This window comes from Motacilla alba, chromosome 3 (assembly GCF_015832195.1).
Source record: "Motacilla alba alba isolate MOTALB_02 chromosome 3, Motacilla_alba_V1.0_pri, whole genome shotgun sequence".
NCBI lineage: Eukaryota > Metazoa > Chordata > Aves > Passeriformes > Motacillidae > Motacilla > Motacilla alba.
This window is the reverse complement of record NC_052018.1, coordinates 20859472-20879538: the sequence shown is the minus strand read 5'-3', so window position 1 is coordinate 20879538 and position 20067 is coordinate 20859472. Positions and strand designations below refer to the sequence as shown.

Genomic DNA, 20067 nt, shown 5'->3' with positions numbered 1-20067 from the left:
TTCGAATGCTGATAAGGTTGGAATGACACATGACAAATCTCCAGATTAAAAGTCATTTACTAACCATTATATTCAAGGGATCTTCTACTTCAGAATTTTTGTACCAATATAGTATAAAAATTCTGAAGAGTAGACCAGGAAGGACATATTTAAACAGCAGGGAGAACATGAAAAGAATGAAAGCTTCATCTTATGCTTATAAGTTTACTTCATACAGTCTTGATAGCTTTGACAGCTTTTACTGTTCTCTCAAGTTTCTGCCATATGACTGTTTTTGAAGCATTCGAAGCATCTGCTTTTTAGGAAAATATGCTAAAAAGCATTGGAAAGCCTCCTCCATGTTCAAGCTTCCCACTCTTATAGATAACTCCCATTTTTTTGTGGCTAGAATGAGCTTTTTTTCTGTTTGTTCTGTTGTAGTGTGGTTTTTTATTAATATGATTATTGTTTGATTTGTAATTTCCTTGTGTTGCCTTTTGGTCTCTGCCCTTTTCCCAGAACTTCCTTTACTCCCCCTGTCAGGAAATGCCATTCTCTCCCTAAAAACTGCCTTCTCTTGAGAAACTTCTCTGTCAGTTTAGCATTTCTCTAAACTTCATTAGTTCACTGAAACTGTTCTTTTCCTTTGGGATTCTTCATTGGGTGATATTTGAATGCCCGCCTTGGTTGTTATCTCAAGTCCTCCTGATTTGTTGAATGCTGTATCCTCCCCTGTGACCCTCCCCCAGTACATAAGCTATTGTCTGCCCCGAGATCGGGGTCCTGGAGAAGCCAAGGGAACTGTAACATCAAATAGAATTACCCCAGGATCTGTGACTGCTGCGTTTGTTTTTGCGCTGTGCCTTCCCTGGAAGCTGGGGATCAGTGGAGAGAGAGGGGGCTGTGGCTCCTGTTACCATCTAGCTGGGACAAGCTACATGTTTTCTTCCTTGGACCTTTTTACGTTAAAATGCCTATTTATAAAGGAACCAATGGAAAATATCTGCCTGAAGAAAATTAGCTTTACAGTTTGGGAAAAAAATGAAAGCTACTGAGGGTGTGGAGAAGCAAAACTTTTTCTATTACAGACTTCAAACATACTGTATAACAGCTTAAAAAACCCTTTCTGGTGGTGGCAACCATAACTAAAAGGTCATATAAAGATAGTCCTCAAAAAACCCAGAAGACAATATGATCTTGTTTGTTAATTTATCGTCTTAACTACTCACCTCACCTGAACTTTGGTAAAGTTCAGAAGTTTCATTAAGATGCAACTTACCCCGATATGAACAGGAGAAATTATAGTCTAGATAAATGAACCTTGTTATGATATGGCAGTCCTTGCCATCCTGCCCTTGCATCTTCAGCATGAAGTTTAGCATTTGCTTAGACCCAAAAGCATTTAAATTCCAGGCCTTTAGTATTTCATTACAACCCCAGCTGGAGTCAGTACTTCCATAGTGGCATGCAATAGCTTATAGGACATACCCATCATAAACTGCTGCTTATGATTCCATATGACAGACTCAAAACAAATGTGTTCTCATACAAAAACATTATATTCCAAGCTATATTTTGCTAGATGTATTCACAGAAGTAATTTCTGATAATTTGATCTAGTTCAATCATTTTTGGTGCTTGGCTTTATAAAACAGCACAAAATTCATTTTGCTGCCTTTCCTGATTTGAATCAGGAAACAAGATTTTCAGAATGTTTGTGAATGAGTCAGAATACATCTGACATTAATGCATGTTCACCTGCAAAGATAAACACACAAAAATATCAAAAACTTCCTTGTGATCTCACTTGTATTATCTAAGTAATTAATCAGTCAGACAAGGCATACATGAAAAGAACTTCTATTATAATCACTGGCAGTAGCACAGTGACAGAAACATTACATTCAGGAAAATAGGATGAACACAACTATCATAACTTGTGCAGTGAAGTGAAAGAGATAACTCCAACACAAAAATATACTAATGTCCCTAAAAATAAACTAAAACAATACTTGCAGTGCAATACCTAAACTTTAAATCTTAAACCATTCTAGTTTCCAGAGATTTACATATTTTTGCCACTCTAAACTGCTGTCGGAGAGCAACACTCATTTTATTTATACCTGAGATCAGGAGAGGATTAACATTCAATGGATTTTTTTCTTCTTTTTTTGATTAACTCACACCTTACCTCTCCATTCAGGAAGTTTTATAGAGTGTCATGAGTATTTTGGTCATTGCAGTTATCAAGAATATTCATCTCTTAGAGAGTTTCAGTTCTTTTCACCTAACTTTGAATATTTCCATAAAATGGAAGCTGAAAATATTCCCTCTCTCTACCGCTATTGGAGAGCAACAGAGGCAATTCTCTCTCAGAGACAGTAAAAGCAGCTATTACCTTTGCCTCCTTAAGAAAAACTCTGAAAGTTACCTGCAATAAATACTGGCTAATCTCTATCTTCACCCCATTGTGTAAATAGGATTATTTTACATTCTTATTCAAATAATAATAATTTTTAAAAATTATCTGTTGAGTAAAGTAGTTTACAGAAAACAAAAAAACCCATTAAATTTCATACTCAAAACAGCTTCATACTCAACCACAGTTTCATACTCACAGATCCCTGGATTATGATATAATGGCTAAAAGCCATCCACATATATTCAGCACTACTCTGAAAACACTGGCAACCTCTAAAACTCTCACAGAAATAAAAGAAATCATGCTGGATATTTAACCTTTGAACTATATATAGCCCTGTAGAATGATGTGAGTCTGTGAATTACAGTAACAAAACCTCTTGGCTGTTTTTTCGTAATAGATGGTGAAGAAAAAGGTTATTGTCATGATAACAGCTGTGAGTCTGAATAGATTTCCACAGCAAAACACATTACAAGTGGGCACCAGAGGACAGTCAAAGTCTTCACTCATTTATAGCTATTAAAATTTTGTAAATTATGTACTGTGGCTGCCTTAATGCTTTTCTCTAGTTTTCATCCTGGATCATGATGGGGATAACTTCCTGGTCATAAGCCACACCTGAAGACTTTTGCCCTAGATATTCATAGACATAAACACAACCATGTGTACTTCCAAGAGAGAATGAGCACTCCAGCCTCTTGCTGCAAGATGCATGGCTGATTAAAGAATGGTGATATAGTCAATTTCTAACAAAGCTGCTGCGACTGTCTCACTTCTAGATTATTCTGAAACAAAGGAGGAGAACACTGCTGAAGTACAAAATTACACAGTACTTAATTTCTTGTTCATCGCTCTTATTATTTAGTTGGTTTAGAATGGCACTGAATTTGAATTCAGCTGAGTGTCCTGGACCCAGTAAATCTGTTGAAAGAGCACTTTGAAAGGAAAGAATTTGACCTCTCTTTTGAAAGGTACAGAGAGGTAAGCAAAGCATCAAAGCAAAGCAAAGTTCAGACTTTTCCTCCTACATAATTTCTACTAATTCCAGTCTGCTGTGAGTGTTTTTTAAAGAGTATTGATCCAGATTTTAAGAATAGAGTAACAAAAGAAATTATAATATTTCTCATCTTTTTCTCTCTTTTTTTTTGTAAACAATACAATCTTCTGCAGTTTACAAATTAATAACTGTCCCAATGTTGTACTTTTCTCAGAATATCAACTGACAATAAAGGAGGCAATGGGCACAAATTGAAATAGAGGAAATTCCACTCAAAATTTAGAAAAAAAATTTTTCCCCGTGAAACTGATAAAGCATTAGATCAATTTCCCAGAGAGTTTGTGCAGTCCCCATTCTTGATGACAAAACCCAACTGACTTGGACAGTGTCATGGGCAACCAACTTTCAGCTGGTGAGCTCTGACTGAAAAATCTCTAGGGATGTCTTCCAAACTCAGCTATTTCTGTTATTCTATGAAATAATTCCACTTTAAGGCATCTGCTGAACATGCACTTTCAGCATAAAAGCTCAAATCATGACTGTATTCCCAGAAGAAAACTGAGCAGCTAGGAGCTCAATGCCACCTTTGACACTGGAGGTCACTACAGTATTCCTTGCCTGATAATCTTAGCCTTTACTCTAGGCCAGAGCTGGTGTTACTCTTGCATTCCTAGAGCAAATATTGGCATAAAAAAAATCTCATTTAAACAATCTCTTAAAATAAATATAGTAATAACATAGCAATCTGATGTTGAGTGCCTATTTTCTTCTTAAGATGGTTATCAACTGAAGATTCAGTTTCCCTCTTCTCTTGGCTGATCTGTTGCTTCCTGAATGTCACCTGAAGTGAGGTAAGTGGCCAGTTTTTCAAACATCCCAGTTTGGTACCTAGAATTCAGAGGCCCCTTCATCGTCAGAAAGGTGCTTCAGTACTGATTTATTATTCAATTTATAGAATGCTAAACTAATAGTGAATAAGATGCATTTCAATCAGAATGTTTTTCTGATGCTGCATTACACAGCTTACCTCTGCAGATGCAGTTTGTGGTTTTGTCTAGCCTACCTGAGAATGATCAGACACACTGAAGGGGAAGGAAACTACCCCAAATGTCAACTCCTTCCTAATTTCAGGCAACCTGCCTCACTGATTCAAACCCAGAGCAGATTCCTTCACCATACTTGATAGTAAGAGAAATAAGAAGAAGAGCTTCTTTCAGATCCATCCCTCCCTTGCCCATTAGTTCAGTTTACAGTGCCAAGCACTTTCCTGACCATGCATAGCTCATAAGAGCTCCTGAGAGCACCAAATGTGAGGAAAATTCCCTTTCTTTAAACCCTTTTGAATGGCCATAGAAGTCAGGATATGCATTTGTCATTAATCATTTAATATTGATTGGTAAATTAGACTGTCCAAAACACAAAAAATAACCATACTTTTCCTCAAATATGGAAGTCATTAGCTATCTAAACGCACAAACACTCTTGGATACATGAAAGTTCTTAAAACACTTGTTATTTCATTTGCTGAGAAATTTGGCAAAACTTGTCTCAAATTTTGTGCTGAAACAGCTTCTTCCTTGACTTCAGAAAGTAAAAATAAAGACTATTAATAACATTTGAAGAGGTTTAATTTTAAGTATTTGTTTTCCCTTCTACTTTAAAGTATTTCAAGGATAAAGTCCAATAACCAGGAAGCATAGAAGTCCCAACAGTGGAACCTGAAAGGCCCAAGAACTGCCAGACAGGAAACCACTCATGAGATTCCTTTTGAATAATGCACAAGAACTCATCTGAATGTGCAAGAATGAGAAGAAAAATCTAGTGATGATTAGACACTTCTAATACACTTTATTATACAGCAATATTTAAATAATATATCTGGGCATGAAAATGAATCTATTACTGGGACCTGATTTTATTTACATGTACACGTGGCATTTAGGGACATGGTTTAGATGTAGACCTGGCTGTGTTAGGTCTACAGTTGACCTCAGTGAACTTAAAGGCCATTTCCAACCTAAATGATTCTGATTCTCTTTTTGTGTGTGTTCAAAGCAGTGATGAAAAGTAAGAGGATGAGATTCACATTGGAACTTCGTGTGTTTCTAACCGTTGCTGTGACTACACACAGAGTGTCCTTGATGGAAAAGGTACTACTGGGGAAAGAAGGGCCACCTCAGGAGAGGAGGCATTCCCTAGAGGGATAGAAATAATTGTGGAAGATAGAGGAACTTTCTAGTTGGCTTTTTCTTTGTGTGGTGTTTTGCATGGAGCATGTCAGATGTAGGAATATAGTAAAAAAATATCGCCTTTCTTTATACAACCTATTTGGCATTAAAACATTTCTGCTTTAGGGGAAGTATCATCCACTGTGCTTTCTGCATGGTAGACATGGAGCAACTACTGGGGCTGTCCTCTGCCAGCTTAGATCACTTTCTAAGAGGAAAAGGGTTTGCCTTCAGGTCTTTTCCACACTCTCACGTATATTTATCTATTTTTTAAACCTAGGGACAGTGGAGGAATACACACTATGCAGAAAGAGCAAAAGCATCTAGAGATGCTTATTGCAAGGGACACGCTGCTGAGGCATAACTTGAGAGGAGGACAAAGGACACCATTTGGCCAAACCAGGTATTGTGCTATGGTAAAGCCTTTAGTATTTCCAGTTACCAGCAGAACTGTTGGTAAAACTAAAGTCAAAGAGTCCTTAAAATGCTGACACCATCTTGTTCCCATTCCATTTGATCCAGCTGTAGCTGGTCAATGCTGCATTGAATGAGTTGTTGAGGTGTTACCAAGACTTCTCCTGTTTAAATCACAGAGGTATTCCCTGTCTCAAAAGGACAATCTGAGAATATAGCAAAGCTCATGGTAGCACATGATAGAAGACTGCCTTTGCTGTTTATTATCCCATCTTGCTATTAGTTGGCTAGATTCAACCTGTTTGAACACTTGAAGAAATCCTCAAATAAGCAGTATCAAAGGCAGCTTTTCTTCCTGAAGTGCTGCCAAGCACAGCTTTATTAATGCCAGCCAGAATTTCTTCATGACACTCTTGTTTTAAATCTATTGTGAAGCGAATCTGATGGAACACACCTGGTAGATGATGTATTAATGCCAACACATCAATTCCTATAGATAGCTGCTAGTTTCTAAGTAAATGGCTAATTTTTACATACGGTGTTTTTAGCAATCTGGATTGTTCCCCTACTTCTCTTCTGTTACATTAGCAATGAGGAAAGGCATCTGACTTTGAGAAAATGCCCCTCTTTTCTCTATTTCTATGTAGAATCTATATTAAACATTTATTTTCCTTCTAGTCTCATACTAAACTAAACTGTATCAGCTTAACTGGGTTCCCTTACTGTTCAAAGCACCCACAGATGAGAAAGAACAAGAGCAAATGGCAGGTACCGGGAAGAATATAGTTATAATTAGTTCATTGGTTGGATAATTTTGTCTGGTGATGGAGTTATGATTAAATAGCCATATAAATTATTTATTTAATAATTAGGTTTAAAATATAGGTCACGGTTTCCAAATGTCTGAGGAAAATGCTTTCCATTAATCTATACAGAGCAAAACAAAGACTGCAAGAGTCATCACCTGTCCAGTCTGTTCTAAAGCATAATTTCTATCTTGCCTTTTATTTCTGTTGAAACACCTCAAGGCTAAAAATGACACAGGTACCTTAAGATGCCTTATTCCCATTTACCCTCATAGGTATCCAAGGCATTTTGGAAGTTTGAAGGAATTCTGACACCAGAGTACCTGACTAATGTAGAACCATCCCCATTACTTTTGGGGGTCTGCAACTGCAGCTGCTGGCTACCTGCCCATTGGGCTGTGTTTTCATTCCCCTCACTCTTCAGCTGCCAGCCAGCTCTCCCTGCCTACCCCTCACAGCTCTTGTTGCTCAGCTATCTTCATCTTGTTTGCCTCAATGCCACCATAGCATCCACTAAACAACTGGGGTTTCTTCTTTCCCAAATTTCCTTTCCTACAAAAGACTGCCCTTCTTAATATCTAGCTTCATGCACAATTCAGAACAGTTCTGAAAGTGATGTCAAACTCTTTTCTCTAATAGGCAGAGCAGAGTTGGATCCTGTGAAGTCTGGTAGGAGTTTCTGGTTTAATTCACTGGCTTTCGATTCAGAGTAGAATTAGGCCATTTGATGCTAAACTCTCAGGATGTGTCTGAATAAAAATAGTACAAATACTGTGGCATTCAAGCTCTTCATCCATAATATATTCATCTTGAAGTGCACAGCTGCCATGCATATATTTATGTAACTGTTATCTGTAGAAACAGTTAAGTATTCAGTTCAACTCTGAAAAAATATTTAGAAAAGTTAAGGAAGGCTAAGTGGTGAGCACAAGCAAGAGGGATAGTCATTAGACATACATGTCTTCAGAAGGCAGCAAATCACTGACATTTTCACCTGAATCACTGAAGATACATAACATAGCTAGTAAATATACAGAGAGGAACAAGGACGTGAGGAATCTAAGCAGACCACAACTTTTCAGTCAATAAGCAGACAGCTTAAGGGGGCAATGAGAAGCATTCACTTTTCACAGTCAAAACACTTGAGGCAATCCATAAAATACTCAAACACAAAGCTTAATCCAAAGACAATGTAATTAATTTATAGAATTTATTTCCATAACATTTTTGAAATCAATAGTGTAAACATGTTAAAAAATAAGACTGGATAAAACCATGAACAATTGAGTCATCAGAAGCTTTTAAACACAGTATGACCTCCAGCCTGAGAGGACCAGACACAACAAGCTGGATATGGATCAGACAGGAAGGTGGCAGCATTCCCTACAAACCCCATCTCTTGCATTGTTTTTCACTATCAGCTACTGAGAGCTTTTGTCTCTCCCATTTTGACAGCTGTCTTGCACTTGCCCTACACTGTTCCCAACCTTCACAAATAAAAAATGCTGCAAGTAACCTGGTCTATCTATGCAGTAAGTGCTGCGGGCTACAGGAATATCTGCAGCCTCCCTGCTCTACCCAGCTGGTGTGCAGAACCTCCTTACACCTGCCTCTACTTTTTCCACATTTCTGCTTCCTTCCATTCTAAACTTAACTGTGCAAAGTCTTTGGTGCAGCAATACAAGCACGGTTATATTAATCACCAATATTTTTATTCTCTTGCATCTCTGGCAGGCTCTTGGCAGTATAGCAACAAACACCTCAGTAATAAATGAGCTTTTAAGCGCACCAAGCTTTACTGTTCAGCAGCTGGCTTGTGGTCTCTGATCAAAACTTAATGTATACGACCCCTGCATAGGCAGCACACCAAATAGCAATAACAGCAACAACACTAATAAAAATATAAGACATTGCTCTGACCTCAAGTTGAGAATACAGGTCAACTATCTTCCTAACTATACCAAAATCTATTACTTCAGGGACTCTTTTCCTAAGCTACACTAACACACTACTGAATTGCAGCAAGTTAGGTAAGTAGGAGCACAGTGCCCATTAAGCCTCCATAAACAATTAACTTTTGCCGCTGAGCTTTACAACAAAACAACCTGTCTGCTGCCATGGGATGTTGTTTCACTTCATGTAGGTCATTGGTGAGGTAATAGACAGTTTCACCCAGCAACAGCAGAAAAGCAGCAAAATACCAGCACAACACATCCTTTGATAGGCTTAATAAAAATATAGATCAAGTTTATAGCAGAAGAAATTAAAAATAAAGAAGCAATTACCTCACTTAAATGTATTTCAAATGTTTGCAAAGTATACAGAATTTTACTGCTAAAAATACCCCAACAAAACATACATTCAATGTAAAAAAATGCCTTAAACTTACCTCTTAGTTTACACTGATTTAATATATTTTTTCTTCTACTTTTCAACTTTCCTTGCATCTTGGGAATATAGTGGTTTTCTCCACCCGTTTCCTTCCTCTCACCTCCTCCCCCTCCAATCTGGCCTCCTTTCCTTCCTTGGAGGTTTTTAAGCTTTAATTTGAGAGTGTAAAGCTGAAAAATATTTGATACAATTTTTTTTTTTAATTAGAGAATTGAGCTCCTCACCATGGTTGAAGCATTTCTGGGAACAGCACCAAAAAGCTGGAAGCTACTGCACTGAGTAGCCACAGCTTATCTCTTAAATTCATCACTCATTTATTTTTCCCAGACAACTAATGTTTCAGCATTTTACTTACAGACATGACTGCAGTTTAGGAAACTAGAAATGAGTCCGAGTCTCTTTGTTCAATTTTGGAACGTGAAAACTAGATTCCCAAATTCCAGCGTGGGCCCATCTCCAGCTGGAACAGGAACAAGACTCACCAAGTGGGATTTGACAATGTATGAGCTGAGGCTTGAGTTAGTCACATTTTAAATGAGCTCAGAAGGGTATTGATGATTATATGTTCCAACTGGAGGAGGTAGTTGTCAGTCTGCCTGCAGTGTGCATGTCACCACACCAGGGAAGGGGAAATATTTTAGAGCTTGTGTGGGATTGGGCCTGCTGAATGGAGCACTTGGGAAGTCTCCTCTCCTATAATTTGGATATTGTTGGGAAAGGGGGGGAAAAAGTATAGGTTTGATATAATCTTCAGGAACTCTGTAACATGCATTCCCAGTGAGGGGTGTTGGATAGACTTGGCATTTCTGTATGCAAGTGAGTGGAAGTCTACAGCCTGTTTTAGGTTTCCCTTAATTGGCACTAAATTTTCTTTACAGCCTGTATGTATATTTTTTTTAATCTTCATTTGGTAAGGCTAGAGATTGCTTTCATCTAATAGAGAATATTTTCCTATTTGATAAGATATCAAATCTGTGGTAATGCTAAATAAGTCATATCTTTTGTAAATGCTTACACATTTTAGGTATGTGGATAACAGTAGTCTTGCTCTCCATTCCTTTTTTGTTCATTCATTACATTTATCTTTCCTCTTACATTACTCCTGCTTGAACAACAGCAAATTGCTCCTACAATCCACTTATTTGTGTGAAACTCAGCAATTACATGTCTAGTCTTTTACACAATCTATCTGCACATTCTTTCAAAGACAGTATTTCCCTTTTAGACATTATACTGACTACAAACTGGACCTTCCACAACCAGAAAATAAAATGTTTTAGTGTAATTGAATGTGTATATTTTTATGTATTTAGTTAATGTCTATTAGGCATATAAAATCAGTTCTGAACTAGTTTATCACAGATGCATTAGCTTCTCATTTCTCTCAATCAGAATATGATACATTCATAACTCCTTCTGCTCATGTTTCTAACCTCTTAAGTATCGTTTATTCTGTTTCCTGCTGTTTACATCATCTGCTGACTTCATTAACATGCTGTTCACTTGCTTTCTTTAACACTATTAATGAAACTGTTAAATAAGGCTGAAACAGAGACTAATCATTATAGCAGTACATCGGACAACTGGAATGTGTCATCAGCCAAGGTTTCTGCAGCAAGGTCTAAAAGTCTATTTGTCAAAATAATTCCTTTTAATTGGTTTCACTATGTTATTTTTTCAATTGACTGATGTTTAATTGTGGCATTACCAGAAAGCCATTTGTGAAACCTTGGCATAGAAAATCTGACTGCTTTAAATATTTGCTTTTGTCTACACCAAACCTACTGGAAAGTTTGTATTTGCTTCAGAATGGGTTTTGAACTATTTATTACAGTTCTGCTTTCTGTTTACCTCCTCATACTCACTATTTCATACCATAGTTTACCCTTTCAGATTTGAGATCCTTGAATTAACTCCATACAATTGACAAAACAATTAGGTTGCTTTAAGGCTGTGCAGAAGGGTATGTGATAACAAACAAATAATATTAAATGTAAGATAACACAATGTACATAAATAGACACACATAGTGAGAATATATATGACTCCAACACGGACACAAACATTTCTGAATACATTTCCAGCATTACTAAGGGAAGCATGAGAGGTGTCAGTTAAACATCAAAAAGCATTAACAGAGAAGGAAAAAACCTACTTTACCTGCATAGTTACTGGTGACCTGCAAACACACTAACTGAGAATAAATTAGGCTAGGAGTGAGAAAGTAAATAACACTAAATGAGGAATGTGAGCCTTCAGATAAGTGTTCCAGTACATGTACTAGCCAAGGCAATGAACAAAATGTCTTTAATACAAAGCTGGCTTAGTTCACAGAAGAAGTTGTCAAGTGGTTGCTTGAAAAGGCAGCCAGCCCTGATCTCAGACATGGTGGCCCTATCTGCCTTCCAGCTCTGCGAGCATGACAGTGAACACCAACAGTTCTTAACCCTTAACTTTGTCTTTGAAATTACTGATTCACATTTTCTTCAGACTGAAAGTCTAGAATAAATACTGCTCGGTTTTGATGAACCTCAATTGCCTCATGAAATCTAAATAAGAAAATGCAATTATTAATCTCCATTGCTAGTAAGACATGAGCTGCTGAATTTTTAAGTGTCAAACTTTTGGCCTCTAAAAAATTAGTTTTCATTAAGTACACATGGGGGAAAGCTTCACAAGCAAGGGCACTCTTGAAGACAGTTGATTCTGGCACTGACCAAAGTCTTTGTTGAAAAGCTCAAGTTCACTACTCCTGACATACAGCAACTACATCAGGGTCTGCCTCCTCCCCACTAGTATCAACACAGATGAAAAGAAAAATGGATATAATCCATTTTTCCCAGACCAAAAGAACACCCTTGACATTTTTTCTTCTTTTGGGGAAAAAAAACACAGAAATCTCTCATGGCTTAGAAAAGATTGAAAACATTTGAATCCCCAGCTATTTTGAATCTGAGACATGACAGAGCTAATAGAAAAGGACAATTGGGCATTTTTGTAATCATAGTATTTTGAATATATAGGTCATTTCATTTTGAGGTTTTCAGAAAAGACTTGCCGACATTCAAAAATTTCAGCATATCTTTTTATACAAAAAACAGAGTCTCAATTAAAAAGACTATCAAAAGATTTGCTCATGGATATGTATGCGATTTCATGGAATGAACCAATCTTGAACCTCCTAGGAGCATTCTCCTCTAAGCTTTTAACTCTTGTCAGTGGACAAAGGAGCTTTGGTGAAAGTTATTTAACCTTTGTAGTGCATTATTTACATAGACTACTCCAAGAAAACTAACAGGGCTGTTCCTCTAGGTACAATCTTTTCTATTTGGCTGAATAGTTCTTGGCCTTTTCAAAGCACATGACTCATTGTTTTCATCTGCCTATGATCATAATGATACAAAGAAAAGTCACAGTAATTATAGAGCAGTCTTCATAAGAGCTATATTTAATAAGCTATGTTCATCCCTGTTCCAACTCCAGCAGCTTCTGTCAAAAGCAAGGATATATTTAACTGTTATGTGCTAGCTGGCATAGCTACAATTATTATCCTTGAGAAAGCAGTAATGCTTTGGCCCTTTTAGAGGTTAAACCTTATTTTCTGTCTGTTAACAAAAATACTGAACGGCTGAAATAAATTGAGAGTGCAATAAATTTTCATAGACTTCAAAAAACATTCTTTCTGAAATCATGTCCATAAAAGGCTTAATTGTGTTTTTACCTTTTCAGTTTGACAACAGAAGCAGTGATGAAAGGCAAACATACATATATCTGTATATATGCATGTATTAGCAAAAATGCAACCATATTGGCTAGAAATAGTAGAAGTGTATCATCAAAACCCTTTATTTTTCATTGGATTATTAGTTGCTTAAGTACAATTAAAGACTACTATTAACTTCAGAAGTCTTTAAAAAATGGAAAAAAAAACCCAACTCTTTATCTAGAGGAGACCACAATGAACATATGAGACAGCAGGAAGATACAGTCTGCTGAGTAGCACAAAGAAAAAATGAGAAAAAAGTTGCTCAGGATACATCTTAGCACACAAACTGAGCATCAGATGTAATCTGTTGCCATCACCAGGTGGTTTACATAAACATTTATCTATTATGAGGCCTCTGCAAATGCTATTTTGAATTGTTACTGGAAATTTATTACAGCATAATATGAGAGAATAATAATAATTAAAAAAAACTCAGGGCCAGCCTGGTTCTATTTTACCAGTTCAATTTAACCAGAGAAAAATAATTCTGACTATCTTGAAGGAAAAATAGGCATATTATTGACTTCAAAGGGCTCACTAACAGTAGCATACAACTTCTGGCATCATTTCAGTCTCACTGGTTCTTGATAATTAAAAATACTGTTTACTTCACAGTACATTTTTAATTAATAAACAAAATCATTTACATAGCTTCTTTCTTTGTCTGTTTGCTAGCACGTGTTCTGCCACACAAGTGTTTACTTCCTGCTGCCCTGAAGAGGGATCCTTGTGCTCACAGCAGAGGAACAATATGGCACAAAGAGTCAGGTCAACAGAACCATCCCACAATAACTGGTCATTCAGGATGGGAGGGATGAGGGGTGAAATTTCACATACAAATTATGAGGGGGGGGGGGGAATATAAGATAGTAATAACAGAATTCATTAATATCAGGTAATATTAATAGAATTCAAAGAACCAAACATACTTTATGTTCATTCCAGAACTCCACACATCCTTCCTATTCTTAAAAAGCATGAGGTATAAAATCCTTCCATCTCATCTACTGCATACAAGATATCTATCTTCCCACACTGCCATCCAATACAGTTCAGAATTCTGGTCTTATAAGCCTCAATATAAAATGTGCTGTTCTCTAAATTAAAACTTTGAAAGCATGTATTGTGTTTATAGGCTGGCTCACAGTCACAGGGATCATATGTGCCTGTGAATGTATATGAGAGTGCATAAGAGAAGACTACTGAACCTATTGATTAATTTCTAATTAACAGAGAAGACAGTGAAACACTGGGAAAATTCTGAAGCAACCTTGTATTGTGATATGCAGAAGAATGCAAGCTGCAGTTCATTGGTGTCTCCATAGAAACAAGACATATTGGAGGAGTGTAAGACACTGTCAGAGGACAAAAAAAATTCAGCTTCAGCAGAAAACAGAAAAGCACCTGAGGGATTTTTTTTTAACCAGGAAAACAAAAAATAATTATTCATTTCCTATATGAGAAGCATCCATTTTTAGATGAGTAACTTAACATACATCAGGATTAATTTATGGAGTGGCTAATCCTATGATTTTCTAATCCATAAAATCTGTAGAAAATGCATCGTTACACTTCTAAGTATAATGCCAAAGAGGAATATAAGTAGGCTCTCAATGAATAATTGAAAGCTCTATTCAGTGTGCTGTTAATTCTTGGTAACATTTTCACACTTGCTTTAGACAGTGCTTATGCACTCATATGAATATTGGCTCATAAGCAGAACCCCTTTTTGGCTTGTGCAAAAGGTGTTCCCAGGAGAATTAAAGGCATTGGGGAGACATTATTTCAAGACACTGTGCTGTAAACCCGCTCAGCATCCCTCCCACTTCAGATGAACAGAGATTCAAAGTGTACAGCTGCAGCAACTATTTTTAAGAAGTTGAACCCACACACAGGATGGATTAAAAAAGGCTCATCTCCATATGCTAAACCTGAAGCTATAGGCAGAGATTTTTTCCTATGTGACCAAGGAACCTATGCCAGCTGGTAGCTTCATAGGCTGGGCTACTGTTCTTTGATTTTATGCCCTGAACAGGCCACTGAAGCCCTGGGGACAGACTTCCCACCTCAGAACCAACCCCAAGCCCCCTCAGCTCTTTTCCTAGAGATAGATATTCTTCACCTCTGGAAGTCCCCAGTAATGAAGGTACCTCTTACCTCCTTTTCAACTGAAACAAAAAGGCTGTGGAAATTATCAGTTTCCTCAAGTCATTTCTGCTCCATATCCTCAGAAGAGAAGAAAGCCTGCCATGCTGCCTCCAAGGCCTGGGGTACAGCTGAGGCACTTCTGCTACATAAGGGAACTGAAGTTGAAAATTGCCATTAACTCTTGGCTGGAGGTCCCTGCAGTATTAGAAGTCTCTCTTAGGCCTATATTAAGACAGTGCATGTTAGATATCAAAAGAGAAAAGGTCCTTCAAGAATAACCAGGTGAAATAGTATGCCATGATATCATGGTGATGATCCAACCCTTCGACAACAACTAACCACTTTAAGGAAGACAAGGATTAAGGAAATGGATAAATATGAGGCTTCCCAGCTGCAAACAAGACTTAAGGATTCTAAGAAGATGTCTCAATGAGTGGGAAGGAAAGAAAAGGTTAACAGCTATTTAGCTATTTAGGGTCTTTTTAGTGTGCATGTCACACATAACCAAGTTCTGTACAAAGCACCCATGTTAGTAAAAAAACCAGAGGTCCCACTGAAGACTAAGTATTATGCATATTTTTTTATCAGGTATGATCCTCATAATAAATATTCAGGTACTAGAGCTCTGCCAGAGGATGCAGACTCACTCTCTAGCTCTCTACAGACTTGCATCAAGATGCATTTAAGATCAGAGACAATCCTTCAATTAACAAAGAAGGCATCTTCCAGTCAAGTTTCAAAACTGACACAAAATAGAAATGGCACTATGAGCGATTATGACATGCTTATGTCCAGCTGTGCTTTTTAGCATATGAGAAAAGATGGAAATTCAAGAAAATGTGAACTGATGTACATTCATTTACACTACAGTTTCTCCAATCTGTGCATCAGAGCTGAAAGCAGTGAACTTGCATGCAATCACTTATCTTTCACTAATGCAAAGCACTGCCGGCACAGAAAAAGATAAAATTGATGGCCACACATGGAAGAAGAAAATATTTTAAAAGAGGTACAGAAAATGATGAGAGACAGATGATACGGCCATTGTTTTTTCAAGGAGAATAAGAATTAAAAAGATATAATTATTTTTGGTCTTATGAAGACTGTACTGGACCTGTAATTGACTTTTGGACTTTGGATAAACAGTAATAGTATCCTATACCTTTGCTTATATGTGCCATTCTTGTCCACATCATCAGTCTTAGGTGATATTAAGGCCATTTCTCACACAAGAAAAATCTACTCTAGGAATAAGAGATATCAAAAAAACATGTTTTTCTGAAGGATATAATATTAGGCTGCTCTTTAGGGAACCTCTTAAACTCTTCTATGTTGCATCTAAAGGAAAAGACAAAAGAGTTCTGTAATCTCAAGTAGTCTACCTTCATATCCTTCACTGCAATCTCAAGTTCAGCCTCCTGAATCCTTACAGACACTGACATAAAATGAGGAAAGGATACAATAGTTTGTAGTCTCTTTTCCCCTTTCCTGTGCACCCTCTCCATTTCCCAAAGAAGGAAATGAGAAAGGGAAATCACTGACATTTTTCACTATTGTGCCACTTATTAATAAAAGTCAGACTGAAGGGACAGTGAGAAATAAGACTCAGAAAGGAAGGGTGCACAAGAACACCTGATACACAGTTGCTGATGTATACACCGTGATCATATATTACTGCAAATTCAGATTACATTAGACGGAACGGTGTCAACATAAATGAGGAGAAAATTAGCTATAGCTTACACAATAAAGTCTTTATTATCTGTCAGGCATGCTTGACATTTATTTTTACAAATTATGATACTTTATAGGAGGCTATGCAAACACTCTGACTGAATGCTTTAAACTGCCATTGTTTATAGGTGATATTAGATCTACTGCACATACCAGCATCATGCAGTGACGGAACTTCAGCATGGTTTTGACATTAGTAATACATACTCAGTTTGCAGTAATGACTCTTACGAGTTCTTTAGTCCCAGGAGTATGTTAGACATATTGCAGTGGGGTCACAGATGGATGTTCGTAATTGCAGTTCCAGGAACAGTGAGATCAAAGATCTCTGCCAGATCTTCTGTCCCCATAGTTGCACACAGACCCAAATTTTCCAGAGATTCAATTTATCTGGGTAGCCAAGGCTGCCTGAGTCAGCCAGGATATATGAAATTTTAGGGCAATTACTAGAGAAAAACATATTGGCCATGCTGGCTGTCATAGAATTTTGTCACACACAGTTATCAGATGTGGAGAAAAAAATCAAGAATAACTGTTATGAAAGACTGAAGACTACTGCAGTGTGTCCATCATTCAGGTCAGTGGTTACAGCTGTAGTGCAAGACTGGTGAGTAATGTGTTTAATTTCATACTTCGCCAAAGGCCTCTTTGGGGACATGGGGGAACTGAAAGAGTCTCTGCTTAATTCTCAAAATAAGGGTAATGAGCTTTCCTCACTTCAGAGATGTGCTCAGATGACTGAGGCAGGTTGCTGTACTGTGCAACAGGTTCACATTACTTTGCTTCTGTATGTATGTATACATATATATGTGTATATATTTTATTCAACGAATAACATGAAGGACACAATAAATATAGATAAAATTGCAAGTTCACTCATTTTCCTAAAATTTGCAGGTAAAACATCTTACTTAGAAGGAGAAGAGATTTTGTGAATATAAAAGTTTTACAATCTATTTCTTGAATCCATCCAAGACAACCTAGTGCAATATTCTTCCCCTAGTTATGTTACACTTTGGCATATACAATATTCATTGTGAGCATATTTGAGTGAGGCTTTTTTGGGTTTTGAACATTATATATGTGTAATGCAAGTTCCTTTAAACAACTTTACTGCTTTCCATAATTAAAATAAAATAAAGCAGAAAAGGAACATATTAATTTTCCTGCCAGAGCTGCATTTATCCCTAAGCACTTTGAGCAAGGCACAGGGATGCACAATATGCTGCACAGTAATTCTGCCTGAGCAAAGCTCCTGATATTAAAGAATAACCATGCATCCAAGAGACAGTCAGCCTAAGGCACAGACAGATTGACACAGCGTGGTGCAACATTTTTGTCCAGAATCTGGAAATGCCTGCTCGTGAAACTTTGGCAAGAGTAAGTCTGCACCATATGCATCTCCTTGTAAGTTTAATTGTCTGTATGCAAGCTATTAGTCTACCTTCAGGAGTTACTTTTCTTAACATCTTCTTCCTTCATTGCAGTATTATGGCTAAATGAATATTATAATATCAAATAAATAAAAGACACCCCATGGTAGCTTGAGGCTTTTGAACAAGCCTGAAGCCAGAGCTAATGAATAAGAGCAATCAATCAATCAATCAATCAATAAGTGTTTGGTTCTAAATCAGTGTTGGTACTCCACAGGCAGAATTGCTTAAGACAAATGTTCCTTTAGCATGCACCACAGCTCTCCATCATCTTAATCTCCTGCCATCACTGCACCTTAGTGTAGACCTCATTCACTTGTATTCTTCATTGCTATCTCTTCACATTAGTAAATATTGGAGCTATGCTTGATGAAAAAAGGATATTTTAAAAAAACTACTAAAAAGTTACATTAAGAAACAGTGGTCAGTCCCACCAAATTGGCAGGACAGATCTGCAGCAAAATCCAAGATTTCTTTGAATTTGAAAGCTGATTATCTAGTTAGTAGCAATAATCAAAAGAGTCTTATATAGATAAATGAAGATACCTACAAAGAGAAGACATTTACAGAAAATAGGCACAATGTATTTTACATTTCCATCTTGTATTTCAGTGCCACAGCATAATGAATCACTGTGAATAGCGTGGTGATGTCTTCTTTAGAAGGCATATCTGTATGCCTGCTGAAAAGTATGAGCACTCCATACTGTGTCCTGTGTGAGTCTACTCAGATAATTTAACTGTATTACAAACTGCATAGACTATTCATATCCCTTGCACATATTTTCTACATTATTGTCATTAGTATAGTCCCAAGATTACAGAAGTGCTTGGTTTTTGGTGTGTGTCTAACTTCCTTTTGGTATTATAGTTTTCTTGGATATTTACTTTAGACTTGGTTACATAAAAATCCTCATTTAAATAAACTCACTGTTCATTCTCATGTCTATGAGGCTACACAAGGCTATAAGTAAACTTTTGTGCCACTGACAGAAGCCATCTGAAAAACATGCAACTGCATGGTTCTACCATTGCCATGGGACCTCTTTGAAGATGTGAGCCAACATGCTCTCTGGAGATGCACTGTACAGGAAGGAATTCAGCATGGCTATCAAGTTGAAGTCAAAATGACATGGAACGTAATCTACACCACCATGTAGAGGAGCAATCCACATTCAAGAGCATGGTCAAACGTCCACTTGCAAAGGAGCCGTGCTGCCTGGTGCTCCCTTCCAAGGGGAGCTCCTGGAAGACGAGATGCAATGCCGTGCTGTGCAGTCACACCAGCTGTCTGCCCTAGAGGCATTTCTCCCCAGCCTGAGAGGGGCTCCCCTGGAGCAACAGGGGCTGGTCCCCTCTCTCAGCACTAAGGGAAGAATCTCATCCCCTCCTGGTGGGCTGAGGTGAGGGCACAGAGACACACAGGCTGCTCTGCTGCCCATTTCCTCTGATTTCTGCTGTGCTGCATGCTGTGCAACCTCTCATGGGTCGGACCGTATCAAAGATGGGCAAAAAGAAGGTGTGAATCTTATTGCTTCTACAAATATATTTTACCCTGCATTTAAATGGTTTTGAAATAGTTGATCCATACTGTCAAATTTGAGGACTTTTCTCTAAAATAATACTTCAAAAAGCATTTACATTAACTAAAACACAATGAGGTTTATCAGAATATAAACTATATAAATAATATATATGTTATTTTGGAATACTTCACATGAAACTGAGTTTCTTCACCATGAAATTTTCA

At 37.4% G+C, this 20067-nt stretch overlaps 1 protein-coding gene across 22 annotated transcripts in view; it reads right to left on the bottom strand.

Moving 5' to 3' along the window:
- The window catches only part of DLGAP2 (DLG associated protein 2), a 445650-nt gene that overhangs the window by 286178 nt on the left and 139405 nt on the right, over window positions 1–20067 (bottom strand). For 4 of the 22 annotated variants that reach the window (XM_038132407.1, XM_038132402.1, XM_038132403.1 and 1 more), the window contains one exon: window positions 9236–9407. The exons of 15 other annotated variants lie outside the window; for them this stretch is intronic. In XM_038132407.1, coding sequence (XP_037988335.1) covers window positions 9236–9293 — 58 coding nt within the window. In that variant the 5' untranslated portion in view covers window positions 9294–9407. Of the gene's footprint in view, window positions 1–9235; window positions 9408–15160; window positions 19775–19811; window positions 19817–20067 lie in introns of those variants that run through there. 3 more of the 22 variants (XM_038132408.1, XM_038132409.1, XM_038132417.1) reach the window with 3 other exon arrangements.